The sequence below is a fragment of the Trachymyrmex septentrionalis genome, unplaced genomic scaffold (assembly GCF_001594115.1).
Source record: "Trachymyrmex septentrionalis isolate Tsep2-gDNA-1 unplaced genomic scaffold, Tsep1.0 scaffold16, whole genome shotgun sequence".
In the NCBI taxonomy this organism is placed as follows: domain Eukaryota; kingdom Metazoa; phylum Arthropoda; class Insecta; order Hymenoptera; family Formicidae; genus Trachymyrmex; species Trachymyrmex septentrionalis.
In genome coordinates this window covers 3,485,780-3,502,874 of record NW_017304758.1, presented here as the reverse complement: position 1 = coordinate 3,502,874, position 17,095 = coordinate 3,485,780, and the positions used below count along the sequence as shown (strand labels likewise).

Sequence of the window (17,095 nt, the reverse complement as noted above, 5' to 3'; positions counted from 1 at the left end):
ATGCTCTTTTTTTCATAATACTTGCGTCTCTTTACGCATAAAGTAATAATTTAACAGTCGGAACTTTGCGAAACAATAAGCATCGAAATCGAAATGAGATAATGTTTTATATTCAAAGCTCGTCCCGATTTGCGAGTGTTGTGTTTCCCTCTGCGTCATTTAACTGCGCGTTATCCAATTTTGGGTTTTTGGCACGTGCCTGGTAAATTCGTGGCAAGAAGCTCGTAAGTCGAAATTCGAACAGACGCTTTGACGCGTTAGAAAGATTTTGTAAAACGAAAACCAATAAACCGAAAACAAGGAAATAATATATTTTGAATCGGTGGAATTTATATTAGTATCTATTGCAAAAATTAATTCATCACTCATGCATATGTATAGTAATACATATAATCTAATCTTTGCATTATTATATTAAATCAAGTAACTTTTTGAATTTAAAGCATTGCTTTATGTTTTTAATAGTAGACTAGAGTTTATGCTTAGAGAATTAACATAGCACTGTGTAATAATTATATTTTATATTGAAAAAAAATTACTCACTTCGTTGTGATTGATTTTGGAATCATCGCAATCACCACCAGCAGTTAGATCTTGCTTTTCTGGGTCAATTTCCTATAAAAAAAAATATAATCTTTTTAGAAATGTTTAAATATATATTTAATTTTTATCAAATAATTTTTTAATCTATTCAAAGTCCTGTCTTATTTTCATTATATAATTCTTACTAACATCCATATCTACATGGACTACGCCTGTCGATCTTCTCTTAGGCCGACGTCTCCTTTGAATAACTGCTTGTGTAGCTTGTGCGTTTCTACTATCATTTTCCTTATCTTGTTCTATAACACACAAAAATTTCATCTTTTTAGATAAATAATCAATACTTCATGAATTAATACAGTACTTCTATTAATATACATAAAATTCCTGATTAAATTCATTATGTTGTTAATTATTCTGTAAAATTTTACCTTTGTCATCAGGTTGCTTTAACGATCTTCTAAGGGGTAAAGTAACTGTGGTTTCTGTACTACTGGTGGCAATAGTCTCCACGGGCGCTGATGATGGTCTAGGTACACCAGTTCCACCAGACGGTCTTCTCATATAGGTCGTATTATCAGTAGGCTTATTATTAGCATCCTCTAACTGAAACTATATAACAAAATATATATTATAAATCTTGATTTTTACAATAACATTCGTGATGCTTTTCATTAGCAATTAAACTTCCGTATATTACATCTTCAAATGCATTGCGGCGTAGCATCAATCATACAGATAACCGTGAACATTTGTGAATTAGTCATAAATAAATGATTTTTTATAAGCGCACACACCTTACTTCCATTGTCTACCCTTAATCTCCAAGACGGTCGTCTCTCAGGTAAATTAGATTCTTCAGAAACTTTATTCACAGGAGTCACAGTAGTGGAAGTTGCGGTTGTTATCGTAGCTGTGATCGAAGCTGTATTGCTGACGGTGGTGGTGGTAGTAGTAGTAGCAGTAGTAGTAGTAGTAGTAGTAGTGGTAGTAGTAGAAGGCTGGATTATTTAAAAAAAAAAAACATGAATAAAAATCGTAATCTCAATTTTAAATGTCATGCTGCGTTATTTTTGTGTAAGAATATAATAAAAAATAAAATATTATATACTCTCGATGTCAAGCAACACAAATAGTTCATTGTGAAATCTAGTTCAATTAGATCTTCATGAAATTTATTACGTTCAATCGTTAATGCTGCACTACATTCACTACTATTGCTCTCACACTAGATAAGTTTGCCTTGATATTTTGATACCATTTAAAAAGAATTCGTTCGGACATATCAAATCAGATAAGTTAGTCACTTCTCCAATCACACGATAAGACAGCGATAATAATACTGATATGATCTTTACCTGCGTGGATGGTGCTGATGCCGGCAATTCGTTGTTCTGTTGCTTTTTCTTCACTAATTGTTCAGCGCTCTTAATCTCGTCCAATGTCACACCTTGAGTAGACCTTCTCGTTTCTCTTACTCTCTTTGCATGAGCTTTCCTTTGAGTTTCACTTTCTTCATCGCGTACGGGTGGAACGAAAGATCTGTACATATTCATACAATAATACATGAAGTATCAATTTACGAGTTCCAAAACAAAAGATATGTAATATTATCAGATTGTTTTATCCGTGTAATAAAAACAAACTTTTTTTAGTAAGCATGTTCAATACAATTTGTAAGCAATATCAAAAAAATTCGAAATATAACACAAAATAATACAAATATACATATTCCTGTAAAAGAAAATAATTAAAATATCTCTTCTTTCAGGTACACCTTTGATGTTATGTATTACATAATTTCAATTTCTTCCTTGTAGTAGTGTATTAATTTTGAAATTGATTAGAAAACTTGAAAAAAAGAATAGAGCCGTAATGCTTAACATTGAAGAATTGTTCTGGTCAATATATTATTTTCACAGAATATTCATTTTTGTTACAATGAATTATATTGAAAATATCATAAAATATTTAACAAAACATATCAAATAAAACGTATTTGTGTGTGGCAGTGTTCATTTGCCAACTACTAACAGGTAGTATTTAGGCAAATTTGATAAATTCATATGTGTAGTGGATAAAGTGACTATCCAAATATATATATATATATATAGGACAATGTGCAAATAAAAATAATCACACTGCAAAAAGCAAACTTCCATGCTACTGCCAACAAATTAACGTAATTAATACGTAAATATTTGACAATATGCAAAAGTCATAATATTTCAGGAGGATCTTCCGAGCAGTGAGTACCCACTTGAAGAAATTCTTGAAGAGATTTCCTGGACTTAGCTTGCTCCCTCCTGGTGTAGTGGGAGTTCCAGGAGCAGTTGCTACTGCATTATTTGTATTCGATACAACTGTAGATGCAGCTTCCACTGGTTGAACACTACCCAGCCACATTAATTATAACGCACAATACAGAATGTAAATATATGTTTGTCGATTGTGTGTACATGTGATAATGTATTTTGATGCAAATAAATGCTTTTATCTTTAAATATCCTTAAAAAAACCCGCGCCTTAGAAAAACCCAAACATTTACACAGTATTAATTATATAACAAAAGTAAAGATATAAGCATTAAAATTTTTATAGTTTTACGTAAAATAGTTAAAATTTAGAACATTTATTTCATGTAGAAAGATGTGAAGTTAAATAACACATATATGCACAAAAATATTACGTATAAGGATTCGATTTTAATTATTTGGAGATATTGTAGAAAGATGACTAAAAATTTTACGACCAGTATCTTTTACATTTCGTAAGACAGTGAAATACTGCAGTCCACTAATTTTATGTAAAATAGTTTGAAAAATGTCATTTCTAATATTTAGACAATATTTAATAATATAAGTGTAGATCCTTAGTATAAAAATTTTTTTACCTGCGAATTTGATTGACTGGAATAGGACTTGTTGTTGTAGTGGCAGTGGTAGTTGTTGTGATGGATGACAATAGACTCGATACCAATGTTTTAGATGCAGATGTTGGTGAAAGTGTATTGCTTCCTTGTGGCAGTCTTGATAATTCCAAATTTAATTTCACGTCTTTCTTTCTAGAGTAAGAATAAAATAAATAATTTAAAAAAAAGGAATAATTTGTAAAATAAACTATCAAAAATGTGCATTTTAATGACGTTACCATATTCAGAAGTATTAGATACCATGATATCTTCCATTTATTAATATTTCCATGAATAAAATAAAATAACTTTTGTAATAATATTTTAGAATAGAATTTTTTGAATATGTTTTAATTATATATACTTTAAAGTTTATTCTTAAAAAAAAATGCAGTAAAATTATACATTTCTATATTTTCTAAGTTCTTTATTTAGTCTCAGTTATGTGATATGTCAAAACAGAAAATATTAAAGAAAAGAATTACTTTAAAATATGCATATGTAAATTTTCGTAAATAACTAATTTTGAATTTATTAAAAATTAATATCTTTGATCTGATTAGCACTATCATGTGATTTAATTTAAAGCTTTTTAAAGTTTCAAGCTAGGCTAATAAATAGCAAGCGACATTAAAAGCTCATTAGTACAGAATGTATTAAAAAAAACAGTAAAATCACATTCTCACACACTTTCAAATAATGCAAATAATATGATACTTTCGCAGCAGTCTACATATTATACAGTATAATCATAAACAAGTTGAGTAGAATTACTGAATTAACATAATTACAATTGATATTGTACAAGTAAAAGCTGTAACATTAGAGGCATGCGGCATATACCTGTGTGTTTCGCGTAGAGATGCAGAGCGAGTCGTAGCATTGGTGTGAGTAGGAGTAGCTGCATTGCAGCGATGGAGGGTAGGGCACGAGAACGCCTTGATGCGGGCACGTAATGCCAAATACTGCTCATAAAACCTGCATCACATGCATTACCGTGCCATGCATATCTCTACACTAATTATCATAATAGTATAGGGACATACGTTACAAATATGAAACGCTAAGACTCATAATTAATGCGGACACATAGAGTATGCATATTATACAATATCTTAGTTGGAACGTAGCACCGCTGTTAATAGCATTAAATATATCATTACCAAATAAAAAGACACGATATTGTTACAAATATAAAGCTGCGAACTTGTAATATATAAAAAAAAAAGAATAATATATAAAGCAGAAGACTTAACTAAACTTACTTTTCATCTGTCTCGAAACTATGCGTTCTTCTTAATACCACATCGGGCTCTGCACTAACTTTGTTTGGTGTTGTTGGTATTTTAATATTGTTATCCTTATCTTCAAGTTCTGTGAAATAATTATGTAAGTTTATTAATAATTTAACAGGAAAATTCGTGAAATATCGCATCATTCAATGAACATACTTGTAGATGCAGAATTAGTAGTTTCAGTACTTTGCATTCTATTTCGGAAGGAACCTGAACGTCTCCAAGATGGTACAACACCGTCCTCATTATTATCAGTCTGTTGTTTTGGAGGCAATATTGGAGCCTTAAGAAAGAAAAATCAGATAAATAAGCAACAAAGCTAGTTATATAAGATTTTTCAAGAATATGATATATATACACACACACACATATAAAAAGATGATTCATGATTCAAAAACAGATGTCTTACCTGATTAGGAACTTTATTAGTTTCAACTGGAGATATTGGACTATGGGGTGCACTTTCATCTTTGTTCACTCTATTTTTCTTTTCTGTAAAATAATTGAACAAACACTTTACTGCAACTATTAATTTTATGAAAGAAGTATTTAAAATCCACACTCTTTAAAGCAATAACCAATCCAGTAAGTTTTATTTAAGAGAGATATTTTGTCACAAAATTTTTATATAGTATACACATGCAATAATAAGCAATAACTTGTATCATCAAAAAAAAAAGAGAGAGGGAGAAAAACAGTCTTACAGATCAAACTTACCGTCATCTGTAAGACATGTCGCGTGGTTAGACTTATCAGATTGATTGGAGAAAGTGGAAGAGTGTGATTCTGAGCTAGTCTCAGATTCACCTTCACCATCACTCTCTTCCATGTGTGTTTCACGTGTTGCTTCTGTCCATGCAGCAATGTTATAAGAAATACACATTACAGTTAACGGTAACATAAATTAGATTCGCAAAAGTGGACAATAGGATAAAGATTTGTGAGAAAATAGTTTTGCAAAACATAATTATACTCTTTCCTTTTTCTTCACATAAAAGATAAACATGGAAGTTGCAGAGTAGATAGTTATTTCATATCAATGTAATCACCTCTTAAAAAAAAAAAAGAAAAAATTACGTCTAAAAATTATATACATATATTATTAGAAAAAAAAAAATATATAAACGTGCGGATTAGACCGTATATTGAAAGGAATAGTACAAGAAGAATCTTACCAACATCGCTGTTTGTACTAGTGCTGGAATCTTCTTTATCAGATTGAATCTCTAATTCAACCTTCTTAACTTTATTTGGCGTTTCTTCTTCAAAGATTTCTGTAGATTCTTGTGCCGCTACCGCATTATCAGCACTCGTTGAGAAACTGTAACATTTAGAAGTATATATATTAAGAGAAAAAATAACAATTACAATCTGTTATTTAGAATTATCATGTTGCTTACCGTTTCTTTGGTATAGACGATTGCTTCTTGTTATTTGTTTGTGAATTTTCTTTGCTAAGTGCTTGTTGCTCTCTCAAATTTTCAAGAGCTTTAAGGATGTCTGCATCAGCAATATCAAAAGCAGTTTGATCCTGAAAGCAAAATACTGATGAAAAAAGAAACAATAATATTAATTGATTACATTTGTCAATCAAATCTAGCCTGGATTCAGATTAAATTAATCTAAAGCCTGGGGCTAATTTAATCCATACACAGTCTAATTATAATTATTAGAAATATTTATTTTCTTACGGCATAATTTTTCATATCCATATCACAGCCGTTCTCAACAAGAAGTTTGCAAGCTTCCAGTTGACCCCAATGCGCTGCACCGTGCAAAGGCGTCCATCCATCAAAGTCCTGTGCATCAACATTGCATCGAGCTTGTAGTAATATGCTGCACAGAAATATTAAAGAATACAATAAAAAGAATCAATCCTAAATCTGCACTTAACATATTACAAAAATTGTTTTATTTTTAAAATAATTTTTATTTTATTGCACTGCGCGTCATATGATACAAGAGATGTAATTTTCGAGATGTAATTTTCGATACAAGAGGTGTAATTTCCTACAATATTCATTTATTTATATCTAACATCAAATAATCTCTTACTTTTAATTAAGATATAATGTCTTACTGCATGACTTTGATGTAGCCTTTGGCAGCGGCGACATGAAGTGCCGTGGCTCCTGATCTCGGATGCATGGAATCTTTGCCTGGTGCACCTGACCGCCAAGCTTTTGCATCATTTAACATTGACCGTTCTTCTTCGCTCCTAGCTTGATCACAATCAATGCCTGCACATAAAATTAAATTTTTTAATAAAAAATTGAATTAAATTTATTTCGTATATTATGCGCGCGCGCGCGTGTGTGTGTGTGTGATAATTTATAATTTTTTTAGCTTAATTTATTTTAATAATCTGTATTTCACAAATATGTTTAACTTTCATTTTATCAGCAAATTCAATTATACTTCGTAAGAAACGTTTCATATCCTAAATATTTCTATACATGTAATTACATACGTAAGGTGTAGATGATGCATAATATTGCTTAAGAGAGTATTTCAGCATTGTACGTAAAATTATATCAACATCACGAAAAGAGGTCAATGAAAGAGGATATCTTTGCCAACGTATGATTTGTGTCTGAGTATGCAAACTTCTAGCCGGATATTGAATTTTGCCTAATGTTTTACATATGAAGCGTTTATACTTTATATAGATAGTTAAGTATAACATCTAATAGCTTTATAAAGCTTTATAAAGCTAATATTTAGATAAAGAAGTGATAAAAAACGGTGGCTAATTGCCACTTATGTAGTTAAATTGTTTGAAAATTATTGCAGCAGAGATATTTCAGTATTACGATTTCCAGCTTTGATTTTCCTCGGAAGTCTATAATTAAAAGTTTTACGCAATAGAGAGGCCTCAGACATCCTGCAGGTACACATATAAATACAAACCTGCTTTATTTATATGCTGTTGGAGCATGTCTTCCATCTCGTCGCTTTCTGCAATATCCAGCGCCAGTTCACCGTCATTGTTTACTGCTGCCAGATTACATCCTTGTTCTATTAAGTATCTATAAAATACATAATTGTCCATTTATTGTAATACACGTGATTAGCACATTTATTGATAAATTATGTATATAAATCTAAGGAAAAATAGTTTATGTAAAAACTATACTAACTTAGCAATAGATATGAATCCACAAGATGCTGTGGCATGTAAAGGCGTCCAGCCTTCATTATCTCCACGATTGATATCCGCTCCTTGTTCCACCAAAAACTCCACCATATCCAGGTCATCATCAATGCAAGCCTGTTGTAATAATATAATGTGAATATAATATATCATATGCTGTCCGTTGATTACATCAACGTGCGTGAGTACACAAGTTGGACAAGAGTTGAAATCGTGCGCGATTGGCAAGATGTATTTCGAGGTCTCGACATCGAGACCACCAATTTTGCTCGGTCTAGTCAAGTCTGGTCGCAATCCAAGGCTCGAATCGACGTTATGTTATAAATGTGCTGCTTCGATTACATCATTACTTTTTGAAAGACCCCTTAAATGGAAGCAATATCTCTATATGATAATGGAATGTTTTATTATAAGATATGTAGTAAATTTATTGTAGTTAATTTTCAACATATTTCCAAATAGCATCATAAATACATAAAACATAGAGAAAAACATATTTATCGTTTAATCAGAATCTTCGTAGATATTTAATGCCCAGTAATCTTTCCATAATAGATTAAACAAACGGTAAAAGTATGAATTATTCTGTCGTTCAACATATGCAAATTTTCATGACTTTGATATTATCAAAATGAAAAAAAAGTTAGGTACATGTTACAACATTGCTAGACAGAGAATTTAAACTGAACACAGATGCTGCAGCCTGTGACTTCTAACAGAGAGCTATAAATAGCATTTGATGCCTGATGTATTTTCACATTCTATTTTCGCAAATCCATGAAATGCCTTAACTTCCTTCCTTCTCGCTTAAATAACAGTCATAAATATCGCTTCATGTTATGGAAAATGTTATTCCATTTAATAAAACTTGTACAAGACTACCGCTATTACTATACAGCAAATATCTCCTTACATTTATATGATAATATCGCGCTACATTTTTACGGTTTTCTCAAGCTTCGAAATCGTTAATGGTTGTTAATTAATTTAACTGGTAAATGTGCATTAAGAAATATAATTTAAAAAAATATATAAAACGGATACACTGTTATTATGAATATTTTTTATAATTGTAATTGTACATTTTAAAAAATATCGCCCATTATAATTTTTTATGACCCGCAAGATTTGCTTATTTAAATTTTTTTTTTTTTTTTAGCAGAATTTAATTATTCCATTTTTCTCCGCATCAGGGATTCTTACATGCCAACCGACCTCTTCTTCTCATTAATTATATCCTCATTAGTTACTTAGTACTGTAATAACCGTTATGGTATATATGTATGTACGGTGTCCCGGATTATCCAGTTGCGTCCGCTTTCGGAAACACCCAGAAATAGATTGCTCGTAAAAGCTTACCACTCGCGAAAAAAAGTTGTTGCCAGTGTGACAAGAAAATTGCTCTATAATTTCTAAGCATGCTCAGAATGATATTATAACTGCAAATTCTTTAAATATCAGCATGTCGAATTAATTTTTTTCACGATAAAGTTTTAATTTTATCCTCCTGATGTTTAACAACTGGAACTTACAATTAACTAAAAGATAGTATGGCAATTAAAGAGCCATTACAAAATAGAAACATTGAGATACTACAACAAGTTTCTTAAATTATTAAATAAATATAAAACAATCATACATCCAATTATTCAATACATAATAAGTCAAATAGACTGTTTTATATACACAATTACATACATCCATTATTTTAAATAATATCGAAATATGTTGGTCTCAGTTATTATCTCATAATCCAACATTTTCATAATAAATTCCAGCATGCTTTGTAAACTATGTTATAAAATAAACAATACATTTTAACAAACAAGCATAAATAATATTTTAATGAAAGGATGAGATCAGATTAATACTAAAACATTGTTCATTAATAGCAGTTAACTTTTCAAATTAAAGATTTATGAACTGCAGCTGTCTTGTCAGGCAACATAAAACGGAAAAAAAATATTTCTGAGAATAATATACTACTTTTAATGTAATTAAATAAATTTTTAGAGAATAAACAGATTTCTAAAAAAAAAAAATTTAATCCATTCTTAGAGTACATTTTGTATACAAAATTCTGATTTCTTTTTTATTTCTGTAAATACTTTTGTGATACTTGGATATTAAAATCTAACAAAACTTGATATAACATTTGTGTGCTTCATATATTTCTTCTGTCACGCTCATTTCCACCAATAATCGATTTTAATCTCGGTTTAATTTACTCTTTATCTTTTTTTAATTCTTGGATAGAGATAGGAGAAGATAAAAGTAAGTTAAACAGAGATTAAAGAATAATCTATATACAGTACATTCATAGAACTGAACAGAAGAAAAATGAGTAATGATCGAATTTTGACGAGTACCAAATAAAATAATTGACGATCAAACAGCATGTTATAATGTTGCACTTCAAAATAAAATACAAACACAATTATTAAAATGTTAAAATGCATATTTAAAAAAATCTAATACAAAAAAAATCATATTTCCAGGTTTATTCCGATTGCGTGAATATACATTCGAGTCACGGCAGCTAAACGCGGCACGTCAAAACATCTTATTTCAATAAAATTAGCATTTCGGTTACACAAGCGAGATATTACTTAAAGTAATCTCCTCACTAATATATATAACATAGTAATTAACGGTTGAAAGCAGACGTTGCGTTTGCGATCAGCGTGACGGTCTCTTGACGGGATTCCAACCGGGAAAAAGAGACAGAGAAAGAGAGAAAAAGAAAGAAAGAGATCTGTTTCCTTTGACACCGGCGTCGAATTGAACGACAACAATTGCAAACACACCCCCGCGAATAATTTTTTAATGTTGCGAATTATACTCGTTTCTATGTAAATTAACTTTAATTTCGATTTAATTCACTCTTCGTCCTTTTCAAATTCTTGAGACTAAAAAAGAGTAAATTAACCAAGATTAAAGTTGCTTTACATTGGTAAAGAGACTTTAATTTCGGTTTAATTTATTCTTCATCCTTGCCTAATTCTTAGGTCCAGTTCCACCAATATAAGATTAACTTTAACCTCGGTTCAATTTACTCTTTTTATATTTTTCTCATTGTAAGAATTAAAAAAAAAATAAACAGTAAATTAAACCGAGATTACAGTTAATCTTACATTGATGGAACGGGATCTTAGAACTACACTAGAAAAAGATAAAAAGTAAGTAAAAATCAAGATCAACCCTCAACTACAGCTATGAAAACTACATCTAAGTTCTAAAGTTATAATCTTGTTTGAAGTATCGAATAGAAGTAAATCTCCGTTTTGCAGCAATTGATAAAGAAAGGCTTAAAGTTTTGTTTACTTACAATTTAGAACTTTATAATATCAATCGTATAGATTATACAATCATCTAAAAATATTCACTTGAGGTCCAAATAGCCCATTGTTCTAGTCATAAGTTAAAGTTAATCTACATTGGTAGAAACGGGCGTTAGACAGCTGGAGTTCGTAGAAGCCATCTTGCAGAATTACGTTTACGCGGCAGGGAGGGAAGGAGGGAAAAGGAAAGAAGAAAGAGGAGGAAGGTAGAAGTGGCAGAACACTTTTTGGAGAGGAGGAGAAGGATGAGAACGAGGAAGGGGAGGGGAAGACTTGAAAGAGCTGTCAAAATTTCAGCGAGATGCCAGCGGGATGCCAATGAGAGACGCGCGTCCAGGGTGACTCGCTACCCTTAAGTACCTGGTGCAACGCGGTGAGACCGTCGACATTCCCGGTGTTGATGTCCGCTCCTCTCTGTAGCAGACGCACGACCTCCTCCTTGTCGCTGGCCGCGCACGCCGCCAGGAACACGATATCGGCGGAGAATTTGATCTTGCGCGCGACTTGGCGCGGTTGCGTGGGCTCGCGATTCGTCTCGGACTGCTCCCAACGCTTGAGCTGTTCGGCTCGCTTGAACAGGGCCGAGCTCGAACGTGTCTCGAGAGACATTGCCCCGACGACGACGACGACGGCGGCAGCGGCAGCGGCAGCGGCAGCAGCAGCAGCAGCAGCAGCGGCGGCGGCGGCGGTGGTAACGACAGGCGGTAGCGAGGAGGAAAAAAAGCGCGTCCTCCTCTTTCCTCAAGAGGGCAAGGCAGAGAAGCGGCAGGCTGCTCCTATAATCGCTCCTCTTGTCGCGCGCACGGGTTTCTCTCCTTCTTCTCGCACTCGCTTGGCACACACGCGCGGCCGCGCGGCGCCACACATGCAACCTTACGCACACGCGCACACAATCGCTCACTCATTCACTCGCACTTGTGACTCGTTCTTGTTGCTTCTTCGTTCTCTCCAGTTCTTTACTTCTCTCGGCCCGCCGCTCCCGTTCTCGGTTCTCCCTCGCAGCAAATTTCTTGTCCGTTTCGCTCTCTCTCTCTCTCTCTCTACTTTGCCCTTCTCCGCGCGCCCTTCGTGTCTTCTTCCACTTTGCTCTGCACGGCGGTGGCGGTGGCGGTGGCGGCGGCGGCGACGAAGACGATTACGACGATGACGACGGCGGTGGCGGCGACTGCGCTACGTGAACACGCACGCACGCACGTACGCACGCACGCACGCACGAACACATACACTCGCGTTTCACTGCGCGCGATACGGCACGTGAAACAGGCGTTTCCCGCGAATCTGCTCCATATATATGAGAGAACGGAACACACCCGGGGCCCGTGTTCCCCGTCCGAGTGTTATCGTCGATCGCGCCGGAGTCTCACGCCTTGACGAGGTTATCCGGAGGGAGCGGTCGTGTACGATCGTCTTCGGTCGGACACCACCTCTGCTAGGCACTCATTTACGGAACGGCTTAGATTCGCGTGCTACACGCTATTCTTGGCCGCGCTCCCTCGCGCTCCATGCCGGACAGGAGCTCGGACACGAAACTCTCGGACTCGCGTCGTCGCCAACGGGGCCAACCGTCGTTGTCCCTGAACAAATATTGACTAGGAAATTTGAATGGCGAGTGGCGACATCTTTGTCCCCACAAAGTGAGTTCTCTTATTGGATGTTGAAAAAATTCCTAGGGTGGTATTCGTAGTGGGATGTTAGACCGGAATCGGACTATCATCCGTATTTATAGTTTTTCCTTATTTTAAGGATAGAGGAAGCCTCCATGAAGGATTCCTCGATTCTCCAAGGCCTTCTTGTTTCATAAATGGATCTCAAGTCTGCCTTCCCATAGGAAAGAATATTTTAGGGATTTTAATAACCTACTGAAGGCAGCATGTCATAATATATAGTATATGCAAACCTAATATCATGAATTGCGAATAATAAAGATATTGTTAATTAAATAAAGTGGTGATTAAGCATTTTGCGACAATAATGGACAAAAATAAAACTAATAGTCCAATTTGATTGGACGCACTCACTGCGCACTGATGCACATTAAAACTACATACATAAAATAACGTAATATACATGTTTATAAATAAACATGGAAATTGATATTTATGACCGGTGTTCATAATTGGATCTTAATATTTAAGACCGTCTTAAGTAATGTTTTAAAATGCCAATACAGCTCTCTGATTGGTGACGTTTTTAAGACTAGCATTTTGCAAAAGTCTGTATTTGCTATCTTTTCTATTAATCATTTTTGTAGGTTCTATTCTAGTTTTACAATTTATTTTTAAGAATTTTTGCAAATTTTCCCTCTTATTATTATATTTCATACTTTGCCATTTGAAATTTTTTACGTATTAAGATTTGCACTCTGAGTGCAATTGAATGCAAACCGGAGTGTTAATAAATAATTTAATCTTTTTAATTATATATTCTTTATTGTCATGACAATCTTAGAAAGGATTAAATTATTTATTAACAATATTAACACTAAAAATATGTAACCGATTTGCACTCAATTGCACCAGTTGCACTAAAAAGAATGCAATGAATACAAATCGCACTTTATTCCCTAGTCGATGTTCGGAGGTATGGAGGTCATAAATTGCAATGCATCTTCCCATCCCATCAGACTATTATCTCGAGTGGCATGATTCATGCCGTAGTACTTGTTCTTTTTTTTCCTTCTTTACGCTTTTTCATCACCATGGGATATATAATTTTGATTTTCCCAAGACTCATCGTCGATTGAAGGTTAATTATCCCGTCTTTAGTAATTCTAAGCTAGGATAAGTCGCGAAAAAATTCGAGTGCGATCAATCTGACGAGATGGATACCGAGCACGTACTGAAGAACGACATCGGGCATTATCTGAAATTGATAGTGTCGGGAGACAATGCAGCCGTTAGCGACGGCTGGTTGATGCTGCAGAATCTGCAGGACCGTGAACTCGGTCAACTAATCGATTGCGAGGATACTCTGAGGGATATTCTTCGGGGTAAGATAGCGAACGTGTCGGAGGTGCCGAAAATCATGGCCTGGATGTCAGGACACATCGTGGAGAAACGTTTCAATATCAATCCTATTTCGAACGACGTCGCCCTGCTGCTACAGAACACGGACATCGACGACATGTCGCACTTAACTGAGCTTCTCAGCACATTGGCGGAGCACAGGGCATACCTGCCCCGGTCGGCGAATCATACGAAGCTCTGCGAGGCGATAGTTACAAGTCTGTCTTCCTTTCAAATGCCCTTGGAGCCGAAAAAAATATCCGAGTTCTATGACAACACTACTAAAATCCAGCATTTTCTCAAGGGGCTGTGTTCAAACATAAAGAACGGCGAGCGTGACATTCTAATGTTTACTTGTCTCCAAACTTTGTATAATATTATATCTGATACAAACAGAAAGCAGGAGCCAGGCCCGGGACTCGCTACCATATTACAGCTTGTGGAAGCTTCCGTTATTCCACAGGCGGTAGATTGGATCTTATCTCAGTCTCATACTGATCATCAATTGATACAAGCCTTAAAAGTTCTGTGCAATTGGCTACCGAAATGGCTTGAAGATCGACTGAGCGTTTGGATTATGGAATTCATACGTGGTTTGGAGAAACAACAAAAATATTCTACTCTTCTTGAACTTACAGAATCGTCGATAGATATACTAGTGTTAATGTGCAGCGTGTTGCTAGTACCGGTAATCCGTCAAAATGCTTCCAACATTATATTTTACATCTTAAAGAGGCAAAGCTCATTGTCATTTGTTCAGAATGTAGTTAAAAGAATACCAGCGTTGATAAAAGATTTGATGAAGGAAGATTCAGATTCTAGTAAAGAATGCATACAGAATTTGGTCGACATCATGAAAGTCTACAGCAAGAGATTTTCTACTTATATGCCATATGGCAATACAGAGAACTATCCTTATCCTGTACTACCGCGAATGCATGTTGTCAAAGAACTTTGCAGAGAGCCAGTGTGGATAGACGAGACAAAAGAGTTTGAACCAATTGTGGAACCAGAAAGGCCATTGTCTGGAAAAGTTGGACTGTCCAACCTGGGAAATACTTGCTACATGAATAGTGTACTACAAGCCTTATTAATGACCAGACAATTTTGTCAAGAAGTATTGAACTATCGTCCTTTAAATGAATCAGGTAAAACACCCTTGTTGGAGAGACTTCAAAATTTGTTCGCATTGTTATTATATTCTAAGAGAATATGTTTGGCACCGACTGAAATATTACGAGCATCGCGGCCAACATATTTTTTGCCTGGACAGCAACAGGATAGCTCAGAATTTCTCTGGTTAGTATATTGTTTTGGTTGTATTATTTTTACCTGAAATTATAATTAAAAAATTCTATTTGTTACATTATATATAAATTACATCATGTATAAATGCAAATTAGATATTAATAAAATTTGTAAATAAAATAGCAAAATTATATTTATTCTCTCTTTTTCTGTATATATAAATTTTTAACTATATATAACTACTAATAAAACTTTTTTTGTAGTCATCTTCTGGATGTCCTGCATGAGCAAGAAAAATCTGCCAATTCAAACTGTGGAGGGAATGATAGCGCAGCAACTCTTAAATGTAAAATTGAAAAGCAAGAAGATGACGTAACATTGCCGATGGAGCCAACAAAAAGTAGTATTAAACGTTGGACAACTGAAGAGGATCTAACAGAAGGCTTGGCTTTACAAAGGAAAACACAATCATTGGCGGATTTTACACGAGGTAATTTTCGTTTATATATGATTGAATAAATTATAAACATGCTCCCGAAATCTCCCAATTTTACTGTTTATATTTACATCACAGTTAGGTGATACATTTTGTATTTGAATTGAATATTTTGAATGTCTTTGTAACAGGTGAAGAACTAGGACAACGGCTTAGCGATTCTCATTCGGATTCAACTGACAGCGGTATACAATCTGTAGGCGGTGAAGAAACAGGCACTTACACGTCTCTTGTGCACAGAGTACTAGGTGGAGAGTGTCAGATCACTTATCAATGCGCACAATGTGACACTAGCTCTCGCAATACGGACAAATTTCGCGACCTGCAGTTGTGTTTTCCCGAAGAGATACAGGAGAATCAAGAAGTTTCCGTTCAAGATCTCATTAACTATTATCTCACGCCGGAGAAACTTACGGGGGAGAACAAGTATCGATGCGACAAGTGTACAAAATTATGCGACGCGCAGAGGATTATTACGATCTTACAAGCACCCGCACATTTGATTTTAACGCTGAAACACTTCCGATATGATTTTGATTCTCGATTAAGGACAAAACTTCGGCATAAAGTAGTATATAATGATACTATACAGTTGCCAGTATCGGCGATACCATATACCGTAGCCGAAACGTATCACTTATATGCTGCTGTCGTACATTCTGGATATAGTATGGATTATGGACACTATTTCACGTATGCTTGTGACTCTAAGCAGAATTGGTATAAATTTAACGATAGTTTTGTAACCCAAACCACGTTTGAGGACTTCAAGAGTTTGAAACCTCCTGATACACCCTATATATTGTTCTACGAAAAGTCGGGAGCTCATGATGGGATCTATGAAGACGATAAGCCCGAATTGTCAACTTTAAGTAAACGTTTACAGGAATTAGTAGCGAATGACACTACAGATTACATAGAGGAGCTCAGACGTCGAGCGATAGCGTCACAGCGTAGTCAACTTCCAACAAAACCTTTGAGACAGCATAATAATACCGATGATGATAATCCGCCACCCAGTAGTTGTCGCGGTGCAATCGACGTTCCGGCGAATCGCTTTCTTTATTGAAAGAAGGAATCTGTTACACACAAACCGCGATAA

General features: G+C 34.7%; 2 protein-coding genes across 8 annotated transcripts in view; one reads left to right on the top strand and one right to left on the bottom strand.

Moving 5' to 3' along the window:
- The window catches only part of LOC108746058 (protein phosphatase 1 regulatory subunit 12A), an 18,043-nt gene extending 5,262 nt beyond the window's left edge, over positions 1-12,781 (bottom strand). The window contains exons 1-20 of one of the 7 annotated variants that reach the window (XM_018482575.1): positions 11,918-12,781; positions 11,605-11,866; positions 7,890-8,020; positions 7,660-7,778; positions 6,830-6,989; positions 6,441-6,585; positions 6,150-6,280; positions 5,925-6,070; positions 5,467-5,598; positions 5,159-5,241; positions 4,906-5,032; positions 4,720-4,828; positions 4,298-4,432; positions 3,437-3,607; positions 2,804-2,935; positions 1,902-2,085; positions 1,341-1,544; positions 975-1,155; positions 733-842; positions 544-615 (exon numbers count right to left, since the gene is read on the bottom strand). In XM_018482575.1, the coding sequence (XP_018338077.1) occupies positions 544-615; positions 733-842; positions 975-1,155; positions 1,341-1,544; positions 1,902-2,085; positions 2,804-2,935; positions 3,437-3,607; positions 4,298-4,432; positions 4,720-4,828; positions 4,906-5,032; positions 5,159-5,241; positions 5,467-5,598; positions 5,925-6,070; positions 6,150-6,280; positions 6,441-6,585; positions 6,830-6,989; positions 7,660-7,778; positions 7,890-8,020; positions 11,605-11,853 (2,721 nt within the window). In that variant the 5' untranslated portion in view covers positions 11,854-11,866; positions 11,918-12,781. Of the gene's footprint in view, positions 1-543; positions 616-732; positions 843-974; positions 1,156-1,340; positions 1,545-1,901; positions 2,086-2,803; positions 2,936-3,436; positions 3,608-4,297; positions 4,433-4,719; positions 4,829-4,905; positions 5,033-5,158; positions 5,242-5,466; positions 5,599-5,924; positions 6,071-6,149; positions 6,281-6,440; positions 6,586-6,829; positions 6,990-7,659; positions 7,779-7,889; positions 8,021-11,604 lie in introns of all 7 variants that reach the window. The other 6 variants (XM_018482576.1, XM_018482581.1, XM_018482578.1 and 3 more) reach the window with 6 other exon arrangements.
- Positions 12,782-13,883: 1,102 nt separating this feature from the next.
- On the top strand, positions 13,884-17,089 carry LOC108746060 (ubiquitin carboxyl-terminal hydrolase 35). Its single transcript, XM_018482583.1, has 3 exons — positions 13,884-15,548; positions 15,761-15,987; positions 16,125-17,089. Exons 1-3 carry the CDS (start codon positions 14,065-14,067, stop codon positions 17,060-17,062), a joined length of 2,649 nt encoding a protein of 882 aa, XP_018338085.1. The 5' UTR covers positions 13,884-14,064; the 3' UTR covers positions 17,063-17,089.
- Positions 17,090-17,095: the final 6 nt, after the last annotated feature.